The 27,265-nt window shown below is 34.4% G+C and overlaps 3 protein-coding genes, 2 non-coding genes and 1 pseudogene across 8 annotated transcripts; 5 read left to right on the forward strand and 1 right to left on the reverse strand.

Annotated features, from left to right (window-relative positions):
• Positions 1-2,471: 2,471 nt before the first annotated feature.
• Positions 2,472-3,593, forward strand: LOC114276277 (uncharacterized). The gene has a single exon (XM_028218062.2). The coding sequence runs from the start codon at positions 2,885-2,887 to the stop codon at positions 3,509-3,511; it is 627 nt and encodes a 208-aa protein (XP_028073863.2). The 5' UTR covers positions 2,472-2,884; the 3' UTR covers positions 3,512-3,593.
• Positions 2,654-2,725, forward strand: TRNAD-GUC (transfer RNA aspartic acid (anticodon GUC)). The gene has a single exon. It is a non-coding gene; the product is annotated as a tRNA-Asp (tRNA).
• Positions 3,594-7,820: 4,227 nt separating the features above from the next.
• Positions 7,821-7,906, forward strand: LOC145812558 (small nucleolar RNA snoR114). Its single transcript, XR_014355998.1, has one exon. It is a non-coding gene; the product is annotated as a small nucleolar RNA snoR114 (small nucleolar RNA).
• A 1,118-nt stretch (positions 7,907-9,024) lies between these two features.
• Positions 9,025-11,658, forward strand: LOC114276284 (UDP-Glycosyltransferase superfamily protein). Its single transcript, XM_028218069.2, has one exon. The coding sequence runs from the start codon at positions 9,353-9,355 to the stop codon at positions 10,820-10,822; it is 1,470 nt and encodes a 489-aa protein (XP_028073870.2). The 5' UTR covers positions 9,025-9,352; the 3' UTR covers positions 10,823-11,658.
• On the forward strand, positions 10,878-14,946 carry LOC145807046 (DNA replication licensing factor MCM4 pseudogene; annotated as a pseudogene). The gene is made up of 3 exons (XR_014350287.1): positions 10,878-10,883; positions 11,091-11,177; positions 13,823-14,946. The product of XR_014350287.1 is annotated as a DNA replication licensing factor MCM4 pseudogene (transcript).
• Positions 14,947-15,310: 364 nt separating this feature from the next.
• On the reverse strand, positions 15,311-20,021 carry LOC114276278 (uncharacterized). 3 transcript variants are annotated; one of them, XM_028218063.2, is made up of 7 exons: positions 19,844-20,021; positions 19,387-19,595; positions 17,386-17,485; positions 16,606-16,781; positions 16,425-16,500; positions 16,276-16,337; positions 15,311-15,621 (listed from the first exon to the last, which is right to left on the reverse strand). In XM_028218063.2, the coding sequence occupies exons 2-6, from the start codon at positions 19,525-19,527 to the stop codon at positions 16,321-16,323; spliced, it is 510 nt and encodes a 169-aa protein (XP_028073864.1). In that variant the 5' UTR covers positions 19,528-19,595; positions 19,844-20,021; the 3' UTR covers positions 15,311-15,621; positions 16,276-16,320. The 3 variants fall into 3 exon arrangements, 2 of the variants coding, with proteins under 2 accessions (XP_028073864.1, XP_082762327.1); XR_003634145.2 differs by lacking the exon at positions 19,844-20,021 and having other exon boundaries at positions 16,271-16,337; positions 19,387-19,732; XM_082906201.1 differs by lacking the exon at positions 19,844-20,021 and having other exon boundaries at positions 19,387-19,732.
• Between the last annotated feature and the right edge of the window lie 7,244 nt (positions 20,022-27,265).

Raw genomic sequence — 27,265 nt, forward strand, 5'->3', positions numbered from 1 at the left:
CCACAAATTTCTATCCTTTTTTTTTTCCAAAAAAAAAAAAATGAAAAAAAAGTATGCAATAGGAAATTACGAAATACTACACCTAATAGATCATATAATTACGAAATAAATTTTAGAATTTAAAATATAGTTATACAAAATCATATCCTTTTAAATATAGCTATATTTATAATTAATTTTAATCAATCTATTACCTATCCTTATTTATATTATTATATAAATAAAAATGTTGTACGATAATTGAAATTCAAATTCCTAATCTATTTTTGTTGAAAATTTAAAATTGTTAAAATGCATATGTTGCAATATCATTAATTTCTTTCTATTATAAATTTTATTTTAAATCTTATAAGATTTGTTCAATGATGGCAAGTCTACAAAATCATATTTTAAAACTCAAAATTATTAATATTTTTATTTATTTTTATTTTTGTTTTAAATAAGCATGTTAAAGTATAAATAAATATCCAAATAAAATTATACTTATTAACAAATGTGACATTAGTTTTAATTGTAATCGCATCTTTTTAAAGTCTTTATTCAATTTTTAACTTTTTTTTGTTGATATTTTAAGTTACATGTTATGATAATTCTTTCTTACTCATTAAATTTTTAAAACTTCTTTAATTATTTCCCTTTCAAAAACTAATATAACAATTTTTTAAAATTCATTTATTTTTATTCTAAACTAGTGAAATATTAGAACTATGTCATTTTTTTTTTTATAACAAAGCATAATTTTTATTGTTAATTGTCAATACAACAATTTTAATTTATCTATACTATATATTATAGAAAAAGAATATTTAAAACAAAACTCTTAAAGTTATATATAAAATTTCATTTACGAGAGATAAAATATAAAAACTTAAAATAATTATTTAAATAATATATTATTTTGTCTCGTGCATAGCACGGGTGAAATGCTAGTAGATCTCAAATTTAAGAATAGATTTATAGGGGAGAAAAAAAAAGGCGTTGGCTTCTGTCCACTCCTTAATCGGATTGGACCGTGCTATTGGGCCGTGGGGGCCCACCACGGGTCCCGTTTTGATAATCTGAACCGTTCAATACGTAGAACTCGTCGAGTACTATAAGTCTGTAAAAAATCACATTATTCGGATATCGGTAGCTATGTAATCAAATCAGATTTTTGTCAACCGTTAATTTATTCACCGTCCATTTTTTTTAATACAAAACTGATTTGATCACATAGCTACCGATATCCGATTAACTTGATTTTTTACAGGCTTATAATACTCGACGAGTTCTACACATTGAACGGTTCAGATTATCAAAACGGGACCCGTGATGGACTTCCACGGGCTCAACAGCACGGTCCAGTCCGATTAAGGACTGGACAGAAGCCAAGCCCAAAAAAAAATTGTACAAAAGTTCTTATATTTCATATGCATTTCCTTGATTTTTTTTTAATCCACAAATTTCTATCCAATTTTTTTTTTTTTTTTCAAAAAAAATATGAAGAAAAAGTATGCAATAGGAAATTACGAAATACTACCTGATAGATCATATAATGTGAATGTTTGGAAAATTGTTATTTTTTAGGCTTTTTAGATATTTTGTCATTTTAGCTTGTGAAACTAGACTGTCACTATACTGTGCTTACACTGCCAACGTGAAGGTGTACGCTACCTCACTCTCGGCTGCTTTTTCTTTTTAAGTGTAGATTACCTCACTGTCAGCTGATTTTTCTTTTTCTTTTTCTTTTTTTAAATATAAATCATTGGTTTAAGAAAAAATTTGAAACTATTTTGAATTTTTTAGTATTTGAACCTTACACTTAGGTTCCCAAACGCCCCAATGTATCCAACTTTAAAAGATTGTTCAGTTGAAACGATTGCCACTTGGTGATAGTCTCACGAAAAGTAAAAGCAAATTAATGACTGACTTTTCATTTCCATGGTGCTACTTAACTCGTGATTTTCAGAAGATTACACGAGTGTCCTATGACTTCCATAACTTTTTAAAACTTTGATTAAGAAATCGCAATTTTTCAGGAACAGAGCACTCAGCTCCCAGGGCTTAGAGCACAACAATCAATATATAGGCATTGGCAAACCTCCCAACTTTACTATCACATTGTTCTCTGATCAACAATTTTGCATAAAAAATATTTTAAGAATAAAATTTTCCAAACAAGACTGATAAATCAAAATGCAAGCTAGTAATTCTTTAATTGAAAAGTTACTTTGATTTTTTATATTTATTTGAAAGAATCACAAAATTTCTTTCCTTAACAGTCATTTTGTACCTTTGTGGCTATGATAAATAAACCAAACAGTTCAAGTTTAAATTGTGTTTGGCTCGTTCAAGCTAAATTCGTTAAGTAAACAAGTCAAGTTTCAACACATTTTAGAGCACATTAAAATTTTTAAATAAAACTTGAACAATTGATTTCTTGTTCAGCTCGGTTCGATAAATCTAAAATAATACAAAAATATCAAATTACTTAAGCTCGGCTCAACAAAAAAATTCATTTGAAATCATTTAAAAAATTTAACAGACCAAACTTAAACAGTTAACTATTTGAGACCAATAAAAACCTATCAATGTGTTTCCTCAAAAATAATAAAAATAAAAATTTAAAATATATAGATATAAATTAAATAATTTGTGCAGACTTAGACGTCAAGTCGTTGTAGTATAGTGGTGAGTATTCCCGCCTGTCACGCGGGTGACCCGGGTTCGATCCCCGGCAACGGCGTTACATTTTTTTTAATTTTGTCCCCCTCTTCCTCTTTCCAACAGACTCTTGGCTTGCCGGAGAAGAGACAGGACGTTATCACGCGATTCCATCCCATTTTCTCACTTTAACGCCACTCCTGATTGCCTGAAAAGAAAAGAAAAGAAAATCAGAAAGAAAATGGAAAAGTTGGTGCTGAGTCCACCACATTCTCAGTCCCCACCACCACCACACAAATCAATGAACAACACCCCACGCCGGAGCCTAACCACCACGAGCATCCACATAATGGCCTTAGACAGCATAGTCAACGTCAACTCTCTCTTCACCCTAGCCGTCTTCCTTGGCCTCGCCCTCAACCCCTCCGACCCAAACTACACCCTCATCCCCACCACCGCCTGCGCCGCCTCCTCCGCCGTCGGCGAACACCTCGTGGCCTTCCACGTCTACTCCTTCAGCTCCTTCCTCTTCTCCAGCCTCATCGCCTCCGCCCTCAAACAGGCCATCAGGACCGCCAAGGACGACGACGACGGCGGCGATGTGGTGGTGGTGGGCGGCGGCGGCGTTGAGATGGCGCACCACGTTAATTTAAAGATGCTGCGAGCCGGGATTCTGGCGTCGGCGGCTGGGTCAGCTTCCGGCTGCGTGTTTTTGACGCTGGCGCTGGTTGATTTGGTTCAGATAAAGCTTGGGAGTTTGGCTTGTTGGAGCTGGTATAGCTTGGCTGCCATTGCTCCACTGGTGATATTAGTACCTTTTGCACTTATCATATATATATGTATAGTTTTACATGCCTTTGTGTGTTAAGATTGAATGTCTATGATGTTGATAACAATTTGTACGAGTTATACTCAAAAAAAAAATTCTATGATGTTGTTGTTACATTGAATAGGTAGTTTTGGGAGGGGAACGAATAGAGGTTGAAGATTTTGAAATGTAAATGTGAATTAAGAATATGAAATTAAATTTTCAAGATAATACTTAGGGTTCAATTAATATATTTTGAACAGGAACATGATTTACAAACAAATTTTTTTATATCCCAGATATATGAAGATGGTTTCTCTCCAATTTACATAGAGCTTGTTTGGGATGCTCGATTGGGGGAAAAGGAAATTGGCCCAGATCCAAAATGGGGGTGACCCCCAGCCCCTAGTGGAGTGTGATTGGTCTATTATTATTATTATTATATTTTTAATCAATGACCAACCCCCACGTGTGTGTGGGGTGGTGGGGGTGCTTGGAGACTAGGGGTCTCCAGCACGGTTGGGGGAAAAAGTAGCCCTATAAGATAAAATATGTTATTTTAGCCAATTAGGACAAAATGTCACATTCAACTTATAATTATTTTATTTTTTTTCTTACAAAAGTAAAAAAAGTCAAAAAAACGTATCCCAAACTAGACTTTTTAGCTTTAGGCTAAAATAATCAAAAAGTCAACCCATATCCCAAACGAGCTCATAGTGAACTAAAGCGTACTGTTAGGCCTGTGGGGACCATAAAAGTCTCATTTCGATGATCCGAACTGTTTAATGCGTAGGGCTCGTCGAATACTTTATGCTTACAAAAAATCAAGTTGATCGGATAATGGTAGACCCTTGATCGGAATACATTTTTGTTAACAATATATTTTTAAAATCATATTTACTATATATTGACAAAAATGTGTTCCGATCAAGGAGATACCGATATTTGATCAACTTGATATTTTACATGCATAAAGTACTTGACGAATTTTACACATTGAACGGATCAGATCATCGAAAAAGGATCCGTGGCAAGTTTCACGAACTCAACAGTGCGCTTCAGTCTACGATGTGAACTGGAGAAAAGCCTCTCCCAAAACATATTTAGAATGATGTCATAATGACATTCTTGCCACAGCTATGCTATGGTCTTGGAATTTTGTCCAGAAAATTGCTTAGAAAAGTTAATGTGTGGTTAAAATTGATTTTACATGTGAAATCCATCAAACAAGAGTTGAATTTGGACCATAAAATCTATTCAGGAATGAATTTTTGAGCAGAAATTCAGGGTCTCTATATTTTCTTTGTAATTATGTGTTACAATTGTAAGATAAATTGATAGAGATAGAGAAAGAATAAATTGTGTATATATTGATTGATGTTATATTGTATTTTTACAAGAGAATAAGTTCGCTCTCTTTATAGAGAGGAGAAGGAGACAGTTGGAATACTGGCTCACCGAAAGCATACAAATATACATTAAGATAATGCAAAGGCGTCTGAAGGTGGTAGTGGGTGAACTCTTTACAGCCTACAAAGGCACTACAATTACAGCCTACAAAGGCACTACAATGCATAGTATAATATATACAAAAGGCACTATAATGTATAATATAATATATGTTAACAGCCCCCCGCAAACTCAAGGAGGGTAGGAACTAACCAACTTGAGTTTGGAGAGAGTAACAAAACAGAAAAATAAACTGATAAATAAAACAGGATAGGAGACACGGTATGGTCGTGTCAGACCGATGTAGCAGACAGTTTATGGGGTCATGTCGGACCGTTGTAGCAGACACTGTGTGGTCGTGTCAGACCGATGTAGAAGACAGTTTACGGGGTCATGTCGGACCGTTGTAGCAGACAGTTTATGGGGTCATGTCGGACCGATGTAGCAGACAGTTTACGGGGTCATGTCGGACCGTTGTAGAAGACAGTTTACGGGGTCATGTCGGACCGATGTAGCAGGACAGTTTACGGGGTCATGTCGGACCGATGTAGCAGACAGTTTACGGGGTCATGTCGGACCGTTGAAGCAGACACTGTGTGGTCATGTCAGACCGTTGTAGATAACAGTTTATGGGGTCATGTCGGACCGTTGTAGAAAATTGTGGTGCACCAAGGGGGCGACTTAGGGAGTGCGCCATGAGCAACTTATACATGATACTGTGTATAACCCCCCCTCAAACTCAAATAGGTGTGAAGAGAGAAACCTATTTGAGGTTGAAACAAAGGGATTGAGAAAGCTGACCGGTGTAGAAGACACTGTATGAGTGTGTATATAGGCTGCCCAAAAGATATACATGGATGTAGATATCGAGCCCTCAAAAGACGTGCCCTCAAAAGGTGTGCCCGCACCCTCAAAAGGCGTGTCATCAAAAGGCGTGCCCGAATGCATCAAAAGGCGTGCCATGAAAAGGCGTGCCAGTTTGTCGGCGAGAAGAGGCGCGCGATGCGCGTGGCTGCCTCGGCTATTTAACCAAGACAGAGCTGAGGCAGAGGCGAAGACAAACAATTGGCGAAAATCCTCTGAAAAACTCTTCGTTTTGCTGAGAAGGTTTTGCTGAGAAGATACTCTGTAACACTCTCTATAACACTCTGTTGCCCAGAAAAAATGGCTTCGTCTTCCCGCGGGCTGCTTACCCTCTTTCCCGACCTCAACGAATCTACAGGAGAGAGAACTGGTGCGGTGGCCAGTGAACCTCAACCAAACACTGCTGGGTTTGCTCCGCTGAACTTTCCGATGCGGTCTGTGGAGCAAAAAATGGCGGTGCAGTCGGATGTGGAGGCCAATCAGTATACGTTGAAGGCATGTGTGGAGTCCATGACGGCGGTCACAAATCTGTCGCACCGGCTACAGAGTAGGACAAATGAGGTGCACCAGTTAAACTCCCAGCTGGCTCTGCTCCAACGCATGTATAAGGATGCGCGAGCAGAAATAAGCGTGCTAAGGGCAGAAAACAAGGAGCTGAAGCGGAAGGCCACCGTGATGTTCCGATTTGGAGGGCCGCCATATGCTGCAGTGGAGGAGCAGGGAGTAGTGATCATGCCCAGTGGAGGAGAAAGCACAGAGGCAGCACGGTCAAGGGCCGTCCAGGACGAAGGCAAGAAGAAAAGACCGGCAGCAGAGTAGAGAAGAAAAAAATGCTACTGTTTTGGTTGGTTGATGGTTGTTTTTTTTTTTTTTTTTTTTTTTTTTTTTGTAAAATTATGCTCGAGGCGATCCTGATATGAATAAAATATGGGTTGTTGTGCAAATTTGAAATGTTTTTTTTTTTTTTTTTTTTTTTTTTTTAAATGGGTGGAAAATAAAAAATGTAAGGGAAAAGTAAGTGAAAAGAGCTGGCTCACGTTCCGTGGAAAATGGTGGAAAACAAATAAATAAAAGAGATAAATAAAAGAGGGAAGTGAGTGCTGGTGTGGGGTGGTTGATGACGAAAAATAAAATAAAATAAAGCAAACGAAAGTGGGGTGTGGATGAGTGGAAATAATATTTTAAGTGGGGATAATATTTTAGAATTGTGGTGTGTTTGGTGGAACACAGACATGGATGAGTGGGGATAATATTTTAGAATTGTGGTGTGTTTGGTGGAACACAGATAGAGAGAGAGATCAGTGTTAATGGTGTGTGTAGGTGTGTGGGTGTGTTAACCTGTGTAGCAGTCGTGTGTCTGTGTGGAGTGTGTGGGTGTGCTGTGTGCATGGGTCTCTAGAGAGAGAGAGAGATGGCCATGATTGGCCAGGTTGCTGGACTGCCGTGAGTTGTTGATGCTGGGTATGTGAGTTGATGGTCTCGGCTAGAGAGAGAGAGAGAAGAGATATCGCTGTGTCTCTGTGTGGTTTTTTTTTTTTTTTTTTTTTTTTTTTTTTTTTTTTTTTTTTTTTTTTTTTTTTGGTTGTGTTCATTTCATGTTGCACTTCATGGGTTGGCAGAGAGAGGGAGCTCGAGAGTGGGGTGTGCGGAGGACAATGGCGGCGATCGGAGCATTGAAGGTGCCGCATAGCACTGCCAGCCTCGCCGGCGAGAGAGCAAACCTCCGTGCGACGCCGTCTCAGAGGCTGTCCTGTGCCTCGTCGCATCTCTCCGGCGACAAGATTTCGCCCAAATCGGCCGCTCCACGGCGGCGTTCTGAGGCTTCTGCCGGCGACAGGACGCGATGCATTGTTTCTCCCAAGGCCACCAGCGGCGCGTGAGGAGGTCGGAGGAGGCGGAGGCGGCAGACCCATCGGGCGTAGATGAAGAGGAGTGTGATGAGGAGGATGAAGGCAACGAGGACCACGATGGAGAAGAGGGTACGGCCTCGGATTTGTAAGTCTCTGTCGTCCAATTCTGGGTAGCGCCAGTGGAATGGTGGATGGGTCCTTCACAGGAGATGATACTTCTGCGCCCAACGTGATGGATGGGTCCTTCACAGCCGTCTGATCATTCGGACGAGATCACAGCGCATCTGAGATTTAAGCGTTTTTTTTTTTTTTTTTTTTTTTTTTTTTTTTTTTTTTGGAAACTGAGCTTTTGGAACCAATCACCCGCTGCTTTGATCTTGGTATGGAGAGAAGTTGCCTCGGGTGGCGGCTAACGGAAAGCTATATGTATTGTTAGAGATGGCAGCGGATTAGGTTGAGGTCCGGCGGGCGGTCAAGGCGAGGTTGCCGCCCGCCGGTGAAGCGAAAAATATTAAGTTCTTAACTTAGCTCTGATACCATGTAAGATAAATTGATAGAGATAGAGAAAGAATAAATTGTGTATATATTGATTGATGTTATATTGTATTTTTACAAGAGAATAAGTTCGCTCTCTTTATAGAGAGGAGAAGGAGACAGTTGGAATACTGGCTCACCGAAAGCATACAAATATACATTAAGATAATGCAAAGGCGTCTGAAGGTGGTAGTGGGTGAACTCTTTACAGCCTACAAAGGCACTACAATTACAGCCTACAAAGGCACTACAATGCATAGTATAATATATACAAAAGGCACTATAATGTATAATATAATATATGTTAACAACAATAATGGGTTCTTCAACTTTAAATGAATGAACCATGAACAAACATGTCTTTCTATATAAAATTCTACAATATGAGTTTTTTTCATACTTTGGGCCTCTTGCGACCAAACTGCTAGATCCATTCATGTTTATATGTTTTTTTTTTTTTTAATATATATAAAATAAAAATAAAATAAAAAAACTAATCACCTTTGTAGTGATTGAAGGTAATCTAATCTTGATCATATGCAATTTTATTTATTTATTTATTTTTGGCATCAGCTAGGTTGATTATGGTTAGAGGTAAATTATTTTGATTACTTCTGACAGTGGATTGTGTTGATTTGGGTTGGGTGGAGATTAATATTTTTCTTCTTGGTTGTTTGGAAATTCAAGTAGTTCTCTCATCTGAATTCACTTTCTCGTTTCTTAAATTTGACAATTTGAGAAAATTAATGTTTGGGTTAAATACATTAAAGTGGGAGGCTGTGCAGTCCCATATATTAAATTTGACTGATAATGGGAAATTGGGAATGGTTGGCTTTGCTTACTCACCCTCTTCTATTGTTTAGTATTATTTTGGCATTGGCCTGTGATGATGACCTAAAACTTATCTATTGTCCCTTTATAATAAGGGAAGGTTAGACTGTGAGCAGCTTATTTTAATCTTCAAAGTCAAATGATTTTGTCATTGCCCAAGCAAACTAGTATTAATTTGTAAGCAAATCACTTAAAATAGTCATGTTTTAGATCCAAAACAGGGGAAGAAAAAAAAATCACTGTTAGAACTTGAAAAGTTGCCTCTTGTTCAAATTCCCAACAAGTTCTTCAATCTTGATTGAGTGACATCTTCACTTAGCATCTGTTTGTTCTTGACATATTGTAATCTTCATCTATTGCTTTCTGCACTTTCATGGCAAAGGATCAACAAGTCAAGGTCTTCGCATTCCGCTATTCCTGCTACATCCTTCTTGTTCTTTCTGCCTTCTCATCCATCTCATTCCTCTACTGGTCTCACTGCTCTGGACGCTGCTATTCCAGTGTCCAAACAGCAGAGCAGAAACAAAATCAACCCATTAACCTCCTTTCCTTTCCTTCTGCTTGGAACCGTCTTTCCTTCCCTTTAGAACCACCTTCCAATCTCCTCAAGATTGCTCTCTTTGTCAAGAAATGGCCTCACAGATTTCAAGCAGGCGGGCTTGAGCGCCACGCCTTGACTCTCCACCTCACGCTAGCCAAACGAGGCCATGAGCTCCACATCTTCACCGCCTCTTCCCCAAACACCACCTTTCCCAAATACCCAATTAGCAATTTACATTTTCACCAGTCAAAACCAACAAATGCTGGTTATTTGGACCAAGCTATAGCCTGGAGGCAATTCCAAGCCCAGAACTCAACCGGCAAACCTTTTGATGTGATCCACACTGAAAGTGTAGGACTTTTGCATACCAGGTCACGGGGTCTGCCTAATCTAGCTGTTACCTGGCATGGGATTGCGTATGAAGCGATGCACACTGACATCATTCAGGAACTTCTGCGAACTCCTGAAGAGCATCGGGCATATGCATTGACCGAGAGAGCAACGAAGGTCGTTGACGAGGTGAAATTTTTTCAAAATTACGCTCACCATGTTGCTACCAGCAATCATGCTGGGGATGTCCTGAAAAGGATTTACATGATCCCAGAAGAACGAGTTCACATCATTCTCAATGGTGTAGATGAGGAGATTTTCAAGCCAGATGTAACCAAGGGTAAGGATTTCAAGCAGAAATTTGGGATTCCACAATCTAAGTCATTGATCTTTGGAATGGCTGGAAGGTTGGTTAAAGATAAAGGACACCCATTAATGTTTGAAGCTCTGAAGCAGATTTTCACGGAAAATTCTAGATTTCGCGAGAGTGTCGTGGTCTTGGTTGCAGGGGATGGTCCATGGAGCACAAGATACAAAGATCTCGGGGCCAATTTACTGGTTTTGGGGCCATTGGAGCAGGCTCAACTGGCAGGGTTTTACAATGCAATAGATGTTTTTGTGAACCCAACACTCAGAGCTCAGGGATTGGATCATACTTTGTTAGAAGCAATACTTACTGGTAAGCCAGTAATGGCAACGAGGCTTGCCAGCATTACAGGGTCCGTTATTGCCGGCCCTGAGATGGGTTATACATTTTCACCCACAATAGATTCACTGAAAAAGGTCCTTTATCAGGTTTGGGAAGATGGAAGAGGAAATCTTGAGATGAAAGGTCAGGCATCTAGGGAGAGAGGCTTGAAGTTGTTCGCTGCCACCAAGATGGCAACTGCCTATGAAAGGTTGTTCCTTTGCATTTCATATAATGGGGAAAGCAGCTATGACTATTGTACATACCACCCTCCAAATGCCTAAAATGGCCAGATTAGGGTGGCACAGCGTTTGGATCACGGTAATAGCTCCTTTAGAAATGGGGGTAAGCCTCATGGGTCATCCTTGGTCTGAACTCGCATTAGGGTTTTATGGAGTCAGTTGGAAAGCATATTTTGAGCTCTATTTTCAATATTAACCTTTGGTATGAGCAAGGAGCAGAGGCAACCCGGCAAGTCATGAATCCTGGTGGCAAAATAGAAAGACTTCAATATAGCTTATAAACAATGCATCTGCTTTTTCTGGTTGTGAGGTTACAATCCTTGACTGGGTTGATGGTGGGGCTTGGAGAGAACCTGTTCCAGAGTGGGAGTGGCTTATGCTTAACCATCACCTGCAGGTGAGAAAAAAATGAAGTTGCTGTAACCCAAGCATTTAGTTAAAGAAACTGGGAAAAAGAACTCAAATTGCCAATGTTTTGATGATCTGTATGTGCTGTAGCCTTCATGATCACACTTGGTGTACCTGTCTGGAGGTGGGATCTCACTTAAATTTTTTTGTAGGTCTCTTGAATTATCCTTTTTCCATTTCCAGATTTCTCAGCTCTTACATGCCTCCGTGATATATGAACATATTCTCAGCCATAACCACTGAGACGGTACTTACATTATAACCTAGTCAAGCCAACACATGTATTCGCACCTAAAACCCTAAACCCTAAATCCTAAACCAAGATGGTACTTACATTAGTAGCCAACACAAGCTAAACCAAGATGGTACTTACATTAGTAGCCAACACAAGCTGATTTACATGTAATCTCTTTTGTTGGCATCTGAATAAAATGTAATAACATCAATTTTTATGACAATTAGGTTCTTTTACTGAACATTGTGTTTCATCTAGATAAAGGTATTGATTGAATGCTGTAAAATTTAATATATAAAGAGAAATAGAGAATTGTATTATTGATTGATTTAATGTTGATATATATTACAATGATTCATGATTCCTATATATAGAAGAGGGTGAGTGTGTAGTAGGTAAGGAGTAGGTGAAGTGGAGGTGGTAGTAGTGTAGTGGGTTAGGTTTAGTGGAGTAGGTGAGGTGGTAGTGGTGTAGTGGGTTAGGTTTAGTGGAGTAGGTTTAAGTGAGTGAAGTAGGTTGAGAGTAGGTGGATTTTAACAGCCCCCCGCAAACTCAAGGGGAATAGGAACTAACCAACTTGAGTTTGGAGAGAGTAACAAAACAAGAAAAGACATAAAAATAAAAGAGGATAAGAGACACTGTATGATCGTGTCAGACCATTGGTGAAGACACTGGATGGTGGTGTCATAACGTTGTAGAGGACACTGTATGGGGGTGTCATAACCATGTAGAGGACACTGTATGGGGGTGTCATAACCATGTAGAGGACACTGTATGGTGGTGTCATAACGGTGTAGAGGACACTGGATGGCGGTGTCAGACCGATGTAGAAGACAGTTTATGGGGTCATGTCGGACCGTTGTAGCAGACAATGTTGTGACAGTTGTTGTGACAGTTTACAGAGTCTTGCTGGACCCTTGTAGAAACTAACCGGAATCAATGTCGGGACAGTTTACAGAGTCTTGTCGGACCCATGAAGGAGCTAACCGGAATCAATGTCGGGACAGTTTACAGAGTCTTGTCGGACCCTTAAAAAGTCGCACCCTCAAAAGGTGTGCCCAATCTTTCAAAAGGCGTGCCATCAAAAGGCGTGCCCAATCCATAAAAAGGCGTGCCAGATATGATGGCGAGGCACGTGAGTGCCTTGGCTGGCGCGCCCGTTTGTCGTCTGGCGTCAAGTGGCGCACGATACGCGTGGCTGCCTCGGCTATTTAACCAAGACGGAGGCTGAGGCTGAGGCAGAAGCTGAGACAGAAAAACTGAGAGAAACCTCTGAAAAATTCTTCCTTTGCTGAGAGAGAAACTCTGTAATACGCTGTAACACTCTGTTGCCCATAAAATGGCTTCGTCTTCCCGTGGGCTGCTCACTCTCTTTCCCGACCTCAATGAGTCAACAAGAGAGAGAACTGGTGCGGTGGCCAGTGAACCTCAACCTAACACCTCTGTGTTTGCTCCGTTGAACTTTCCGATGCGGTCGGTGGAGCAAAAATTGGCGGTGCAAACTGATATTGAGGCCAATCAGTATACTCTGAAGTCATGTGTGGAAACCATGACTGCGGTCACAAACTTGTCGCACCGGCTGCAGAGCAAGACAAATGAGGTGCAACAGTTAAACTCCCAGCTGGCTCTGCTCCAACGCATGTATAAGGATGCGCGAGCAGAGATAAGTGTGCTAAAGGCAGAAAACAAGGAGCTGAAGCGGAAGGCCACCGTGATGTTCCGATTTGGAGGTCCGCCATATGCTGCAGTGGAGGAGCAGGGAATAGTGATCGTGCCCAGTGGAGTGGGAAACACGGAGGCAACACTGTCAAGGGCCGCCCAGGACGGAGGCAAGAAGAAAAGACCGGCGGAATAGGCGAAGAAGTGGAAGTGAGGTCTGTGGGTGGCCGTTTGCAGAAAAGGAAACAAATCTGTGGGTGTTGTGTTTTGGTTTTTTTTTTTTTTTTTTGTTGTGTAAAATGGTGATCGGGGTTGATCCCTGAAATGAATAAAATATGGTTTGGTGTGCAAAGCTATATATATTTTTTATATTTTTGCTTTTGTTGATTTTGTTTTTTTTGTTTTTTTTTTTTTTGTATTGTGAAAAAGGGAACACAAAAAAGATAAGAGAAATAAATAAAAATTCTATTTTGTGGTGAGGGAGTCGGTGAGGGAGGTGCAAAAGGTGATTAAAAGAAATAAATAAAGAAAGAGTGTGATGATGGATATGGGTATAGATGTAATAAAGGAATGAAAAGAAAGAAATAAAAAAGAAAGAAAAGAAGAAAAGAAAATGGGTTTGTGCAAAAGTAGACAGAGTCGGTGCAATCTATTAGAATAAACATAGATATATATAGATATATATTAAAATAAAAGAAAGTTGAGTGGGTTGATTAAAAAAAGGATTGTGGGTTTGAAAGTGGAAAGATGAGAGAGGAAGCTCTGCTGTTGGGTTGACTGCTGATGTTACTAAAGATCCCGAGAGTGGAGAGACTGTTTTGGAGAGTGGAGCCCTGGTTCTGAGTGATAGAGGCATTTGCTGTATTGACGAATTTGCAAAATGTCTGACAGTGCAAGGAGCATGTTACATGAGGTGATGGAACAACAAACTGTTTCAATAGCAAAAGCAGGTATAATTGCTTCACTTGATGCTAGAACATCAGTATTGGCTTGTGCAAATCCAAGTGGCTCACGATACAATCCCCGCTTGTCAGTAATTGACAATATACACCTTCCTCCTACATTGTTGTCCAGGTTTGATTTGATTTACTTAATTCTCGACAAGGCTGATGAACAGACAGACAGGCGCCTTGCAAAACATATTGTTGCATTACACTTTGAGAATCCTGAGACCTCACAAGAGGATGCCTTAGACCTTCCGACATTAACTGCATATGTGAGCTATGCCAGAAATCATATACACCCACAGTTATCTGATGAAGCTGCAGAACAGTTGACACGAGGTTATGTTGAGATGAGAAGAAGAGGAAACTTCCCAGGCAGCAGCAAAAAGGTGATAACAGCAACACCTAGGCAAATTGAGAGTCTGATACGTCTCAGTGAAGCATTGGCTCGGATTCGCTTCTCAGAATTGGTGGAGAAGAAAGATGTGATGGAGGCTTTTCGTCTTCTGGAAGTTGCATTGCAACAGTCTGCAACAGATCACTCCACTGGAACCATTGGTATGGATCTCATTACAACTGGGGTCTCTGCAAGTGAAAGGATGAGAAGGGAAAATCTGTTATCCGCAACTCGCAACATAATTATGGAGAAGATGCAGATTGGAGGGGCCTCTACTCGGTTCTTGGAGTTACTGGAAGAGTTGGCGTCAATTCGAGCTAGCAGTGGTTTGAGTTGCTGCAGTGGTTATTGGCGGTGATTGGAGAGGAGGTATGTGTTGAGGTCCGGCGGGCGGCCAAGGCTAGACTGCCGCCCGCCGGTGAAGCAAAATTACTAGCTTCTTAACCTTGCTCTGATACCATGTAAAATTTAATATATAAAGAGAAATAGAGAATTGTATTATTGATTGATTTAATGTTGATATATATTACAATGATTCATGATTCCTATATATAGAAGAGGGTGAGTGTGTAGTAGGTAAGGAGTAGGTGAAGTGGAGGTGGTAGTGGTGTAGTGGGTTAGGTTTAGTGGAGTAGGTGAGGTGGTAGTGGTGTAGTGGGTTAGGTTTAGTGGAGTAGGTTTAAGTGAGTGAAGTAGGTGGAGAGTAGGTGGATTTTAACAAATGCTGATATCTTCAGTGTCAAATTCAGACATCTGAACTCGTGAAATTGTATTTTGTTAAGATATCGAGTCACTTTTGCTGCAAAACTATGGACTTTCCAATGCTAATTGTTCAATTACATTGCATTTCATAGTAAACAGTAAGCTGTTTTAGCTAGCACACAATCTGAAATAAACCTTTGAACATCTTTTTTGATACATAAAAGAGCAAATCGGAATTATCATACTGTCCTCATTCATTACTGCTATATGAAAACCAAAGCAATATTGTTCAACTATACAGGGTAATCCTAGTAGAATTTCTGGGAAAATCTTGTTCTAAAAAGAAAAAAAATTGACAAGGGTTTCCCACTATATAACCTTGGGAGCTCCATATGAATCTCCTTGTAAGTTCTGTCCAATAAAGCTTTGTTAAAATACCGCATATCTTCCATATAATAAAAGCCAAATCAAACTCTTGCGGAGGTTTTGTGAATTCCTGCAAAATTTGATACAAGAAAGAAACATCATATTGAACAAATGATTCGAAGATATTATCGATTAGCACAACGAAGCGAAGGAAAATAAGCATATCACACGTAAAAAGATATCATCAAGTGCCCAAAATGAGGTACTTTGGATAATTCACCTCAGAACTCCCTTGTCAAGAATGGATACTTAAGTAACAAACAAGAGCGTTTTCATGGGATTGCATAAACGCAGAAGACGTGTTTATCACTTCAGTCAAACTAATTAAGATTAACCTTCCATGTTTTCCATGACTTGCCACATTTTAACCCTAGCTTCTCTTCACCCCCAACCACCAGACACCATAATAAACACCACCACCAAAATAGAAGGCAAAAATGAAAACTTAAAGCAATTAACTTCATGATTTCAAAAGCTTTCTGGTAAAACCAAAACACTTGCGATTTCAAAAGCAATCAATGCCCTTGAAAGAACCTAAAGTTCAAACTTTTAAAACTTAACACTAGATTATTATATGGGAGTATATGCAAAAAGGAGCAAATTAAAAATCAAAATCAAATAAAATAAAATTCAGACTTTTGGTTGCACATACTGAAAAAGCAGAGGGATCGAACAAAAAGATGAGTTCCATCAACCTTTCATGGCATAGATCTTATTACCTTACCTTGGTAAATAGATCCATAATACACATCCTCGGCTGGACAAAGTCTTAATAATAAAGTGACCCTGCAGGAATTCAGAGATGTTAATACGTCTAAAACTGTTACTTCAATAAAATTCAAATTCTTGTATCTATGTTTGCAGCAACTTTACCTTGCCACCAGTTCCCTCTAGAAGCGCCCTGTGAATTGTTTCCATTGGGATCATCTTCCACTGCATTTTTCTTGAACTAACACATTCACAAAATCATTGAAACTATGAGTTCCATTTTATCAAATAATCATGATAACAAAGTCACCTCATGTGCACAAATGTTTCTTCAATCAAGACTCACAATGGGGTAGGAGCTGGAGGTCTGAGTACTCGAAGAACGGATATACATGTCTTCTTGCCCACCATAATAGAGAGATGAACTTAGAGGACAATGTTCTACACTTTCCTGGACAACTGAAGTCCTTTCCTTGTTGGCTATGCTATTGCCTGCACCTTCACTTTTCTTGGCTATAAAGTCTGCAAAAGAATGCAGAGAAAACATTACCTTCAACACGCTTCTCCTAAATGAAGCATTACTATCCCGATGATTTCTTTTGTACAATTAAGAGATATTGAGAAATTACATGACATGATGTTTCGGAGAATAGTAAAAATAAATCTAGCTTAAGATCTCCACAGAAGTAGTCTTGGGACATTTATTTTTGCCTGTCGAACAAATATAAAGTATAATCCTATCTATGGTAATAGAGGTACCAAAAAGGGTTTAGCAATTCCGCATAACTAGAGAAAATAGGAATAAAAATTCAGCATAATGATCTCATATAGTGGGGAAAAGCTGAAAAAAGTAGTAATATTCATATAAAAATAAAATAAAATTTGAAGCTAAAGCAAACAAATTTGCAAAAGAGTTTAATTTAGCATAATATAGTGTGAATTCATTTCTTCTAATCAGAGTTTGATTTATTATTTGGACATTTAAAGTTTTTCCTTTAGAAATACAAATAAATGATTGAATATGATCTAATACCTTCAGAAATATATTCACTTTTAATGTTTCTTAGAATTAGAAACTGAGGTAAAAGACGGAGTAGAAGAAAAAAGAGAGAGTTGAAGTGCAGACCTGCAGTTCCTTGATTGGTGCTCCTCCACACATGATTCCCCGACAACTGTTTTTGCATGTATCCCATTAGCTCTGAGCATGATGAGTCCCCACCTGCAGCCTGAAATCAAAAATAGAAGAATGCATATGTGACCAAACTTGGAACTAAAACCTATGATAAAGTACGTCATATTTTCATCTAAATGAATGATGACACCAATTTGGCCACTTTATCCTATCCCAATTATCTATAGTTGGCTATAGAATACCTGTATTTGATTCAATTCTTTCTTCTCTTTTCGCTCTTCTCTTTCCTCTTTTGCCTTTCTTTTCGTGCATGTGCATGTGCACGTGTGGGTGGGGGTGTTACAGACAATCTAATGAAGCATCCTAGTTAAAAATATGGTTGGCAATTGCTACCGAAGTATCTATGATACATTTTCCACTCTTCCGGACAGGGTTGTACGATGAAATCAGTCAAAGAGCACAACTAGGACACTGTAATGATTGCAGAGAGGTACAATATACCATTGCCATCTATGATCTATCTCTGCTGAAGTTAAGTGTATGATTTGGTTTGGATTTGACGTCTTAATGTTTGAGCAATGTTTGGGATTACATTAGCAAAACTGGATTGATTTATTTATAAAGCTTTAGTGTTTTGTTTCTAAAAAACCTAAAACCAAGCACACACTTAAGCAAAACTCATTATAATAATGGACTCATAAGCTTCAATTTAAGGATTCTAATTTTGATTTTCTTATTACACAAAACCACAACATGCAGTCTTCACAATAACTTCCAAAAGTTTAGACATAACCAAAACGTGAGCAGATCCTCTGTCATTTTTTTCTCTGTAATGATGTTAATTCAACAGTCTAAGTTTAAAGTTGAAGCAAAACGACATCATTTTGTGAATGTTGTTTAAAATAAAAGTTACTACTTTAATTTTAATTTTTTTGAAGAATTATAATTTTTAAATTGAACAATTAAATTCAATTTTGCTGACGTGATCATCCCTATCTCTAGCTGTAATAAAAACAATAATGCTACAGATCCATACATAAAAGTCCAAAATTTCACATCAATAGCCAAATTCATTTTAGATGGAGACCCCCCACTACATTAATTCAATCTTCGCCCTACATCACTCTACCAACCAAAAAAATCTGGATAGATATGTCATGGTCAAAGCATTCTTGGTAATAAAAATCATAGCAAAATAATTGTAGAGAAAGAATCCAAGTCCAAAACAAAAACCTTTTTCATTGGAGAAACATGTGTACGGTTATAATTAAAGAAAAAAATACTATAATTTCATAATTTTTTGGTCAAAAAAAAAATGAATTCATAACTAAATATAATATGAGATATAATTAAAATCTCACTAGTCATAGCTAAAATAATATTATAAAAGAAATCTGGTCATAATTTTTAGAATAATGCTATATGCACTAATTAATGTACTAACTAGTATACCAATTGATGATGTGACATAATGCAAAAGGTCTTTATATTTATAATTTATATAATGAGTGGAGTTAATAATAATATCATAACTAATGATATACACTAATTGATGCATGCATGTGATACTACCGTAATTTTTATAAAAAAAATAGTATAACTCGGGTGCATATGGTACCTTGAAAAGGGTGTGTATATTAGAATTCAATTTTCCTTTTCATTGAATACTGAAAAAGTCATTGCAGAAACTCACGAAAATTATACAATTTTGAAAATGATATAAAAGTTTAATTCCATTTTTTAGACCAAATGACGAAAGCGTGAGTGATATGATTGGTTGATAATTAGAGAATATACAAAAAAGCATTGCCTGATATCCTAATTGATTCGGGCTTGAAAATTGAATGTAATTTTGGACTTGCATAGCAATCCCCATACAATTAACTATTCAAATTAACCAAAACAATGGCATTGAAGAAATTAAATGAAATCCTAATGAACAGAACAACAAAATTAACCACACAAAAAAAATAAAAAATAAATCATAAATCATACCGGTGATGGTGGAGGAAACACTGACGCAAAAAATCCGGTGGATGCTGACGGCGGTGTCGATTCCTTGGAACCAAAAACATCAGCAGTGAATGATGAAGAAGGAGAAGAAGAAGAAGAACCCACTTGCTTCTTGTTTTCCATTACTTCGGCTTTGCTTTTTTTTTTTTGGTTTTTTCCTTTCTTGGTCAATTCAACAAACAGTTACAGAACTGTCTCAAAGTGGACACAATCAGTCACAAACCCAAAACAAAACAACAAAAAAACACTTAACAAACACGGATAAAAAAAATCAGAAAACAGAGCAATTCGAAGATCAAAGATGATGAGAAATCAAAACCAGCCTCTCAATTTAAGGAATGCAGAACCCCTTAATAACCACTTTCACATGCCGTGCCGCCCAAGTGCGCCTACTTGGTCAAAAAAAAAAGTGTACTTCTTTACTGTGTTTTTTCCTTACCCATATTTGTAGGATTAGATTTCTTTTCCACTTTTGTCATGGATTTGGGTTTCCAAATTCTCTCTCTCTCTCTCTCCCCTAAATCTTATTTTCTCTCTCTTGCACGTTCTATTCTCTGCATAGAGAGAGAGAGAGAATCATATCATCTTATTCTACGAAACTTCGTTGTATGTGACCCGTGGGCTCAGTCTGACTTGGTGCACCCTTTTTAGGGAAAAAAAATATTTGGTACATTAAAATTTTGAATAAAGCTTGAGACGCAAGTGAGGTGCCGAGGTGTCGAGTTCCTTTGTGATTGGTTCAAAAAATTATTTATTTTTTTTATTTTTTTTGTTATTTTCAGTCATTGACAGTCTCCCACGTGAAGGTGAGAGGAGGGAAGAGGTGCCGGGGTGCTTTGGAGGTTGGGGTCTCCAGCATTTCCGTAAAATTTTAATGTTATTTAATGTGTGCATTTAAGATATATATTAAAAAAATCATTAATGTATTTATTTAAATTTATAGATTATGTATGAAAGTGAATGCACTCAAAAATGTAAAATCTTTTCAAACCTGCTCTAGATTTTGGGTATTTACATTCTGATTGTAAATACTTTCATGCCAAGTGTTCCAACTGTTTTTAATTCCTTGACCTGTATATTTTTAAAAAAAATTTAACATGTTTCTTTAATTTTTGCTTAACATGTTTCTTTAAAAGTATATATTAACAAAAAAAAAATAAGAATAATTTTAGTAAAATAATAATGATTCAAATTCAACTCAACATATATAATTTAGATTTAATTTTTATTCGGTATCTCCACATTTCATATTATTTTTTAAAATAAATTTTAAATACTTAGAATTATTGTTTGACCAATTTCTTATGCCTGAGACAAACAAAAATTATCACATGAGTGTATGCAACATTATGTGATTGTGTCTAATTAAAAATATTTAATTATTTTTTATTACTTTTTGTAGTGGTAACTTGTGTTATGCACGGCACTTTATAAATTAAAAAAAAATTATTATAATTATCTTAAAGTAATTTAATATTTTATCTTGTGGTACATATGAAATTTATAATTTAATTTTTATGTTTATAACTTTATAAATTATTAGTTTAAAAAAATTAAAATATATATATTTTTAGTGTAATTTTGATAATTTGTATTAAATCATTGTTTGTCATAACCTAAAAAAATCAAAGAGTCGCTATCTTATTTAAGTCACATCATCGTTTGTTTTGGGTGAAAGAGAGGGTATTGGGATTGCTAATACCAAGGTATTAGTAATAGCCTTGTTTGTTTTGGGAGAAGGCCTTGGGACTATTAGTCCCTTGGTATTGCTAATACCCTTGGAGAGGGGATTGGTAAGGAGGAGGTAGAGATGGTATTAGAAAAATAGTGAGGGGATTAGAAATTTTTTTATTTTTTTTATTTTTTATATATGGGAAATTTTTTTTAAAATATAATTTTTAATTTTTTATATTTTTTATTTGTTTTATTATTTTATATAAAAATAATTTAACAATTCCTCACTACTAATCCCCTCACTATCAATCCCCTCACTACTAATCCCCTCACTATCAATCCCCTCATTAATAATCCCCTCACTATTAATCCCCTCACTATCAATCCCCTCTATTCTATCTCCCAAAACAAACGGGTAATTAAGTCACATCACCTCTCTACCACGTCATTTCAAACTCAACCCATACCCAATCCATATTTCATAAAAAGTCAAAAAGTATACTTATTTAGATCACCCCAAACCACCCCTAAAAAAAGTTAAACCTGATTAAATGAGATTAAATGAGTTATGGCATATCTCTTCGTGTTATGGAAATATACAAATTTAAAAGTTATAATTAAGACAAATATATAAATTTTATTATTAAATGTGAAGTGAAATGATATTTAACAATAATTAATATGATGTTTCTATTATTAATCCAATAATTTAAATTACATTTCTTTTGATCTCAATTTCATGATTAAAAATACAATATGAATATAATACACACGGATTTCTAGTATTTAAGTATAAGAAGGTTTCAAAATATTTTTAAACTTTCATCATTTTCTTTTAATTTTTTTTTATCTAATTTGATTTTAAATTTGAATAATTTTTTTGATTTGATATGAATTATTTTAACTTTTTCATTCAATTTTTGAGTATGTAGTTCTTTGAAATGTATAATTTAATTAATTCTCTTCTCATATTTGTATAAAAATTGACATTTATGACTACATCCAGTGGCGGAGCCAGGAATTTAATGTAGGGGGGACACTTATTAATTATAATCTCAAATTTTTTCTTCCCAATCAATAACAATAATATAATAATAATTTTTCAAGCTAATAATAAATATTAAAAATTAATATTCATTAAAAAAAATTTTAATTTTAAACTTTTACAATTGAGCCCGACGAGTTTTCATCTTTTGAAATCTTTCCATAATAGTATCATTGTCAATGCCATAAAAAATCTCTCTCAATGTAGACAACCAAGCTATCATTCATCCATTCATCATCCATTCGGTTCCGCAACCGATTCTTCACAATATTCATAGCTAAAAATACCCTGTCAATAGTAGCAGTTGCAATAGGCAAGATTAAGGCCTCGTTTGGGAACCCTTATTTTTAGCCAAAAAGTTACTAGCCAAAAAGCCAACAACCCATACAAAAAAGTCAAAGATTTTCTTTTATCTCTACTTTTTACACATCTTTTCGTAAAAAGTCAAAAAGTCATCCCAAACATACTAGTTTTTTTTAGCTCATATTTTAGCTAAATAGCCAAAAAGTTACTAAATTAGTCTATTCCCAAACGAGGTCTAATGCTAAAGTCAAGAGCAAATACACCAATGGATATAATTTGTCTCTTCCAGTCTCCATCATTTTCTTAGCAAAATCGGCAATCCCATTCAACCTTGATAAGTCACTACTGGAGAGCATGTCGATAATATATGTATCAATTTGTTTTGCAGAACAATAATTATTATCTTCTTCTTGATGAAGAGATGATTCTAATTTTAATTTTCTTTTGAAATATTTCTCAATGACTGTTTTAAAAAATAAAAATCGAAATAAAAATTCATAATCAAAATCACAAATCCCCACAAATCAAAATTTTCAATTTTAATACAAATCAAAAAATTTAAATTTAGTACAAATCACAACAAATAAAATTTCTAATATACCTATATTATAACAAATGAAAATCCCTAATTTAAATAACAAATACTATAAATTAATATTTTTAGTTGTAGCACAAATTAAATCCCTAATTTCAGCACAAATAACAACAAACCAAAATGTCTACTTTTAATATAAATCACCACCAATTAAGACTAATAATTTTAGCATATCAAAATCTCTTATTTTAACGTAAATAATAACAAATAAAAAAACTTTCCAAATCAAAACTTAGCAAATAACTATAAATTGATACTCATAATTTTTATTTAAAAAAAATTATAAATAAAGTTACTTATAAATAATAAAAAGAAGATACTAAAATTATAGTGTGATCCCAAATTTATGTTATGTGATTCTAATATGATAAATCATGAGTTGATAAATTACAAACAAAAATGATAGAGGCTCCAAAAATTCTACCAAAAGTTTTACCAAATGTCTCACATAGGTATGGGACCCACATTGTGTAGGTCCCACACCCATGTGAGATATTTGATAAAACTTTTTGTAGAATATTTGGGGTCTCTAGCATTACTTAATTACAAAAACAACAAAAAGAGATAAAGGGAGAAAAAAAAACCTTGCTGCCGTTTTTCATGATTAAAAATAAATAAATAAATAATCAGATTAAGGTTGTGTCAGTGTGTTTGGGTGTGTTGTCAAGAAATTGTGACCTTGTGTGCGTGTCAGTTTTTTTCAGTCAAAGTGGGCTGGGCTGCTATGTACTGGGCTGCTATGTAAGTGTATATCGGCACAGACAAATCTTAAAAAAAATTCAAAAGTCAGGGGCACATGACCCCGTCCCCCACATCCCTCCGCCCCTGACTACATCATTATAAGTGGGGTTATGGAAAAAAATTTTGCAGTGTCAAACAATTTTCATTTATAAATATTTTACATATTAAAAAAAGAAAATAAAAAAATATAATTTTTAGATATGTGTTTATTAATTTTGTTTTATAGACATAAATAATTGATATTTTATGTAAAAAATTAAAAAGTAAAAAAATAAATAAATTGGGTTTTTTAGAGATAAAAGAAGCCAACAAACTCTTCTATATACTATTTAAGATGAATTATTTTTATCACATAAAAAAAATATAAATTATATTTAGAGATTATCCCTATATATTATGCTATTATATACAACTATAGCTATAACAACTATAATATATCATTATAAGTTATATTAACCTTTCATTTTCAATTAATTGAATTATAATTAACAAATTAACAAATAGTAATAATGGAATAATCGGATAGAAAGAAGATAAAAATAAAGAACAAAATGACATTCAAAAGTTTTAAATTTACCTAGTTATACAAAAATCTAATGTTATAGTAAAATTTTGGGCTCTGTTTGGTAGAGCTTTGTAACTATGATTTGAGAATATGAGTTGTATTTTAAGTTTGTGTGTTTTAGAATTATGATTTGAGTGTAGAAAATTTGTTTGGTTATGATTTTTGAATAAAGTGTTGAATTGAGTGTAGAATTGAGTTTTGAAAGTTTGATTTGACATGTGAAGTAAGAAAATTTGTTTGGTTATGAGTTTTGAAAATTTTTCAAAACTCAATTCAAATTGTTATAACTTATAACAAAATACATTACTTTCACATTATTGAAAATTTTGATCAACACTCATAACCAAACTCTTTTTAAAATTCAATTAAAAAAATTTATTATTAACAAAAAATAACATTAATCAATTTTTTAATTGAAAATACTACAAAGGAAATAATTTTTTTCAAAATAAATATTCAAGAAAATTAAATCATAAATATTTAAATAATTTAAATAATCTAAAAAATTTAGTAAGTAAAAAATTAAAATAAATATTCAAAAATTTTAAATCGTAAAAATTAAAATAATTTAATAATTTAATATTTTAAATTTAAAAACAACTCTACACTCAAATCGTAACCAAACATATAAAACAAAACTCAATTAAAAAATTATTTTTAAAACTCATAACCAAACACATAACTCGAAACTTCATACTACTTTCACAACTCTACACTCAAATCGTAACCAAATACATAACAAAAAAATTAAAATATTTAAAAATATTTTTATAAAATAGAGTTTGAATTTATTTTTATAAAATATTTTAAAATTTAAAAAATTAAAATCGTAATATTTAAAAATATTCAAAAAATATAAAAAATTAAAAAATTAAAAAAAATCGTAATATATTTAAATATTAAAATATTTAAAATCTTAACAAAATTAAAATATTTTTAAAATATTGATTTGAATGGAGTTTTGAAAAGAGTTTTGAATTATGTGTTTGGTTATGAGTTTTAAAAAGTAATGATTATGTTTTGAATTGAGTTTTGAGAAATGAGTGTAGAATTATGATTTGAAAACCCTAAATAAACACCACACTCAAAAGTGAGTGTGGAACTAGATTTTGAAAACTCCACCAAACGGAGCCTTGAATTCTCAATAAATTTTCATATTTTCTATAAAATAAAATGACAGTAAAAAAATAAACAATGTGATACTCATTTTTCTTTACTTCAATTTTATGGTCTTCATTGAAGAAAACAAAATCCGATCAAAACCTTGGCACAGAACGAACATGGATACTTCGATTGCAACCATAATCACCAATAATTCTTCTTTACCATGCAAACCTGTAACATAAACACATAAACCTCACTAAAACCGAAACCGAAACCAAAACCAAAACCAAAACCAAATCAAACCAAACCAACAGTAAAGAAAGAGAATCACACAGACAAAAAAATAAAATTAAAAAAAAAATAAATTTATGGAGTGAGAGAATGTTACCTCAAACAACTCAGATCTCACCTAACCTAATCCGTTAGCTCCTCTGCCAATGCCCGCGAAGTCTAGGAGTTAAGATAACTAATCAGATTATTCTTTAAATAAGACTATAAAATTGATTAATTTGTCCAATTAAGTGATTTAAAATTTTGATTGATATACATCAGAAAAATAGATAATTATATTACTAAATCATAATTCAAATTTAAATATTGTCATATTTTTGTGAGATTCATATCTAAATTCTTATCTTTTTTTTTTGTGTGGTTTTTATTTTTTTTTCAATTTATTTAAGATGGAATTGTGGGTTTCTATTTTTTTAATTTGATTTATTTGTGGTATCTATTTGTTTTATTATTATTATTATTTAGGTAAGTTATGATGTGAGTTAGATATGTGACAGACGTGTAAGTTTTATTAATTTAAAATATGATGGTGAGAGATATTTTTAAATTAGATTGGTTTAGATAAACTTTAAAGATTTATAAAATTTAAAATTGGATATTGATATAAAAAAGAAAGATTTTAACTGAATAAATAAAATTAAATTTATTGATTTTATCTGTTTGTATATCTGATTTTAATTTTATTTTATTTTTTGTTATGTTATAATATAATATATAAGATATAGATGGATATTCACAACTTTCATGAAAAATATTACTGATTTTTTGCGGAAGAGAGAAGGAAGGCAAATTTTAATTTTTTTTTGGAAATCGGTGAGAGAAATTAGGATGGAGAGATTATGAAATATTTTGTTATTTTCCCATTTGAAAGCCATAAATTAAGAATAATTATTATTTCTGAAATAATTGAATAAATAAATCAGTCAATAGTTTTTTTTAATCTATTTTATAAATTGAAAAATCAATAATTTTAAAAAATTAATTAATTTGTCCCATTAAGTGATTTAAAATTTTAATATATATACATCAAAAAAAAATAGATAATTATATTACTAAACCATAATTCAAATTTGGATATTATTATATCTTTTTGAGATCCATATCTAAATTATTATCTTCTTTATTTTTGTGTGGTTTCTATTTATTTATTTATTTATAATTTATTTTAGATGGAGTTGTGGGCTTCTATTTTTTTTAAATTTAATTTATTTATGGTTTCTATTTGTTTTTATTTATTATTATTTAGGTAAGTTATGATGCAAGTTAAATATGTGATAGATATGTGAGTTTTATTGATTTACAGTATGAAAGTAGAAGATATTTTCAAATCAGATTTGTTTAGATAGACTTTATAGATTTTTAAAATTAAAAATTGGATATTGAGAGACAAAAGAAATTTTTAACTATAAATAAAAATTAAATTTATTAATTTTATCTGTTTATGTATCTGATTTAATTTTATTTATTTTTTGGGTATGTTACAATATTTTTAAATTTATTACTTTTTTTTTGTTATCTATATAAAATATAGATAGATACTCAC

This window comes from Camellia sinensis, chromosome 14 (genome assembly GCF_055761805.1).
Source record: "Camellia sinensis isolate YWXY chromosome 14, ASM5576180v1, whole genome shotgun sequence".
In the NCBI taxonomy this organism is placed as follows: domain Eukaryota; kingdom Viridiplantae; phylum Streptophyta; class Magnoliopsida; order Ericales; family Theaceae; genus Camellia; species Camellia sinensis.

Coding starts and splice junctions, on each gene's coding strand:
- LOC114276277 (XM_028218062.2), top strand. CDS start 2,885: ATGGAAAAGTTGGTGCTGAGTCCACCACATTCTCAGTCCCCACCACCA.
- LOC114276278 (XM_028218063.2), bottom strand. CDS start 19,527: ATGGAAAACAAGAAGCAAGTGGGTTCTTCTTCTTCTTCTCCTTCTTCA. Junction 17,486..19,386: donor TGTTTCCTCCACCATCACCG/GTATGATTTATG, acceptor TTTTGATTTCAG/GCTGCAGGTGGGGACTCATC. Junction 16,501..16,605: donor CCTCCAGCTCCTACCCCATT/GTGAGTCTTGAT, acceptor TGAATGTGTTAG/TTCAAGAAAAATGCAGTGGA.
- LOC114276284 (XM_028218069.2), top strand. CDS start 9,353: ATGGCAAAGGATCAACAAGTCAAGGTCTTCGCATTCCGCTATTCCTGC.